The following is a 3,617-nucleotide window of genomic DNA, read 5'->3' on the forward strand; positions in this document are numbered from 1 at the left end:
CATAATGGCAAATGCAACAGAAGAAACAAAGTAAAAAAATGTTATAAAAAACCAACCTTGTCTTCCTGTCGAATAAATTCCAGAATATTTGGAATTTTGTCGTAATATTTATTATGTGTGCTCACCATTTTGGTGAGATATTTTGTAATTGGTATGATAATTGAGTTTTAAGCACCGATTCTCACAGATTATAATTAACACATTTTTTACGTCGTACGAAATGCAATGAAATGTCATGTCAAGCGCGCCACATTTGACAGTTCAGCTGTCAGAATAGTAGCTGTCAACCGGTGCCGATTTGTTTATTCTTTCATGGTTTTTTGCAGCCGGTGTATATTTGTATGAGATTGGAGACTTTTTTTTGCGAATCTCGCTAATGAGCGCCATCTGATTTTAGTGTGAATTAGATGCAAAAACTGAATTTAATTCTGTAGCATTGAAATGAAAAAGTGAAAAAACAACAACAATAGCACGGCCACACAGAGCTGTACATCTATGCGTGCTGATGCATACATACACATATACGCTTTCTTCATTCTTTCATTCCATTGCTATACGTATCTCACTGGTCAACAGATCTATGTAGCCATGTTACTGTTGTTGTTTTTTTTCTCTTTTTCGATTCAATTCATTGTAACTAAATTGAGTTCAACTATGGAATACAAGATGGCACAGATGAGGGGAATTCGCATTTTGTCTCTTCATAGGCTTAGCCGGTTGGTTTTTTGTACATTACAATTGTTCAAATAAATAGAATATTTCTTTTTCATTCTATGTTGTAATAATAATCCAAACGAAGTGTAGAAATATAGTGTCGTAAACGTTCTGCAATTTTTATTGTTTATGGTAGGTGAAAATCGGTAAATACGAATAACGTGAAAGAAATGAGTTTTATTCTCAAGATTTTGTTGATTTTTTTTGTTGTCGAGAGAGAACATATTGCTTTTTGTTCGATTTTTTCTTCGGGTTACAAAACTATTGAAAGAAAAGTATGTGTCATTATTGATTACTATGATTTCTACCTTTAGATATGGGATCTCGTAAAGGTGTTAAACGTGGAAAGTACAAAAAACAATTGCTCAGATTCGAAGAGTTTCACTGTTCGGAGTGCAATGTCGGCTTCAAACGCAAAACAGCACTGAAACATCACATCTATACCGTACATCGCGACTACATTGTCTTGTGTCCGATTTGCGAGGGTAATTTTTCATCAATCTCTTCATGCAAAAGGCATTTAAGAAAGTTGCATTCAATCGAAAATACCTCATCATTCAATCTGAAACTACAAGCACCGCAAGAAGAATTGACAATATCATCCGAGCCAGATGGTGATTTGCTCGTTACTAGTAGCTCAACTTACATTGGATTTCCATATATGGGAAATTTTTTATCATTTGGAGAAAGCAAATACTACGGCCGTTACATCGAAGCAAGGTTTGACATCAACGCCAAAGAAATTTTGTTTGTGGCACCTGCTTTTGCGGCTATCAATTGCGTGTCATCAACTTGCTGTTTTCAGTGTGGTAAATCGCCAAATAGCAAATTCATTCAATGCAATCATTGCATCGACGTGTGGTTCTGTAGTCAACTATGTAGTGCAAATAGAACTCATCGGGCCCAATGTCACTCTTTATTTGATAGCACTGACTGTCACATCGTACGAACAATATATGAAATTGTAAGAAATACACTTGAATCTGTCCCAGACATCGAACATTTTCTCAATTTTTGTAACGACCTTTTATGCTCCGAAAAAGAATTCCGAAACTATGAACCGCCATATTCGACATACGGTGAAGTTTTATTTCATGCATCGTCTAAGGAGTGTGATGATAAACATTATGATATTGCACAACGGGCTACAAAACGAATTATGCAGCTAGAAAAATTGCGGTCATCAAATCGACCAAACCTCCAACGGCTCATTTATCATTTGGCGTATCAACATGCCACGGTCATCGAAGTGAATTTGTTCTCAATAGAATCGCCAATATGCCACGGCATTTGTACACGCTACATAGTGTACGACGCACCCTCGCGGTTGAACCACTCGTGCACTCCCAATGCAGAGCATCGTATAGACAATAATGATTTTTTTCATCTGGCAGCAATAAAGCATATCAAAAAAGGCGAACAAATATTCATTGACTATTTAGGAAGCAAGGAATTTAAGACAGCGCATGAAAGAAAGGACTACCTCAAGGATGTCTGGGATTTCTGTTGTAACTGCGAAAAATGCGCTCAATTGTAAGCAAGAGAATTATGATGTAACACTGTTCACTTATAATTAACATTGTTAATGTGATCATTATGAATCGTTACAATGTTTTCTTTTCAATAAAATGAAATATACTTATACCATATCAGTTGATGTCAGTTTAATTGGAATTTTGAAATTTGTCGCACCTTTTAACTACATTTATAAAATCTGACCTGTATCTATCGGTATTATGTATAATTGGTACATATCCCCTAAAATATCTTGGGTGTTTTTTAACAAAATCGAAATTCAAATGTTGTGTATATTAACCTTTTATTTATTTGTGGAAACTTGCAATTAATTTAACTGACAGTTTGGACAAAACCAAGAACCAATGGGCGCTATTGACATTTTGATGCAATTCATATGGAACCATTCGATTTGGCACAGAGGTCCATCGCACTGAATCATAGGTGTATAATCGTCTGGCTTTCGACACACACACCATTTTTTATTCGGGTCATCGTAATTTTCTAAAATTCGAAAAAATATTAAAATGTTGAATGAGATGAATTGAATAACAGCAGATGATAACTCACCTTGCACCACAGCCAATCTTTGAACAGGTAGACTTCGAAGTCTAATAGAACGCCGCTGTGGATTAAGCGAACCTTCTGTTTTTCGGCGAGCAGAAATTCTTGCTGGAGCAACATCCTGTCGTTTTTTGATTCCAAGTAGATTTTTGAAACGAGTAATTGATCGTGTACCTATAAAAATGTTTTTTGCAAGCGATATAACATAATTAACATGTAACGCACAACATGTAAAACTATAACGCCGTGGATAAGATTATTCAATAGGATCTCTTAAACATAAATCAAAAAAAGTAATATGCGCTTTTCAATTTTTATAAAAATTAACTCCAATGGAAAAATAAAAAATGGGATTTTGATTAAAAATATTGATATGGCACATCAATAAAATTATATATGAATTTTTATAATTTTTATGATTTCTGTTCAAGTTATACTACTGCATAAATGTATATCCATGCCGCTTGAATATTTTAAGTTTTCATATGATGAACTGCATTAAAATTACATCGAATTGAGATAGTATCGTCAAGCAATGAATCCAAAACCTTCTTGAAGCCAGGTGCAACTTTGGCCAGAGCCATTTGGTTTTTCATTCCTCTGGTCACTATTAAACGAAAAGTAGAATGCAAATTGAAATCTGAATTTTAAATATTGTTAAGGTGACCAGCTACTACAGCTGAACTTTTATTTATCTATCTATAGTTGACCCGCTTCAATTTTTCCTCGGAAAATAGATGAAGTACTAAATGTATGATATTTCATAATATGAATAAAATCCTGTATTGAATACAAGTAAGATGCCATCTCTTTGATATCCTTCG

The 3,617-nt window shown here is 34.5% G+C and overlaps 2 protein-coding genes across 2 annotated transcripts; one reads left to right on the top strand and one right to left on the bottom strand.

The window, feature by feature from the left end:
• The first annotated feature begins 1,030 nt into the window (after positions 1-1,030).
• Positions 1,031-2,251, top strand: LOC116340000. Its single transcript, XM_031766113.1, has one exon. It carries the CDS (start codon positions 1,031-1,033, stop codon positions 2,249-2,251), a length of 1,221 nt encoding a protein of 406 aa, XP_031621973.1.
• A 306-nt stretch (positions 2,252-2,557) lies between these two features.
• LOC116339999 (chromatin modification-related protein YNG2-like) lies at positions 2,558-3,377 on the bottom strand. The gene is made up of 3 exons (XM_031766112.1): positions 3,302-3,377; positions 2,800-2,967; positions 2,558-2,733 (listed from the first exon to the last, which is right to left on the bottom strand). Exons 1-3 carry the CDS (start codon positions 3,375-3,377, stop codon positions 2,558-2,560), a joined length of 420 nt encoding a protein of 139 aa, XP_031621972.1.
• Between the last annotated feature and the right edge of the window lie 240 nt (positions 3,378-3,617).

Source organism: Contarinia nasturtii, unplaced genomic scaffold, assembly GCF_009176525.2.
Source record: "Contarinia nasturtii isolate CC-2019 unplaced genomic scaffold, AAFC_CNas_1.1 Cnas_scaffold_605, whole genome shotgun sequence".
In the NCBI taxonomy this organism is placed as follows: domain Eukaryota; kingdom Metazoa; phylum Arthropoda; class Insecta; order Diptera; family Cecidomyiidae; genus Contarinia; species Contarinia nasturtii.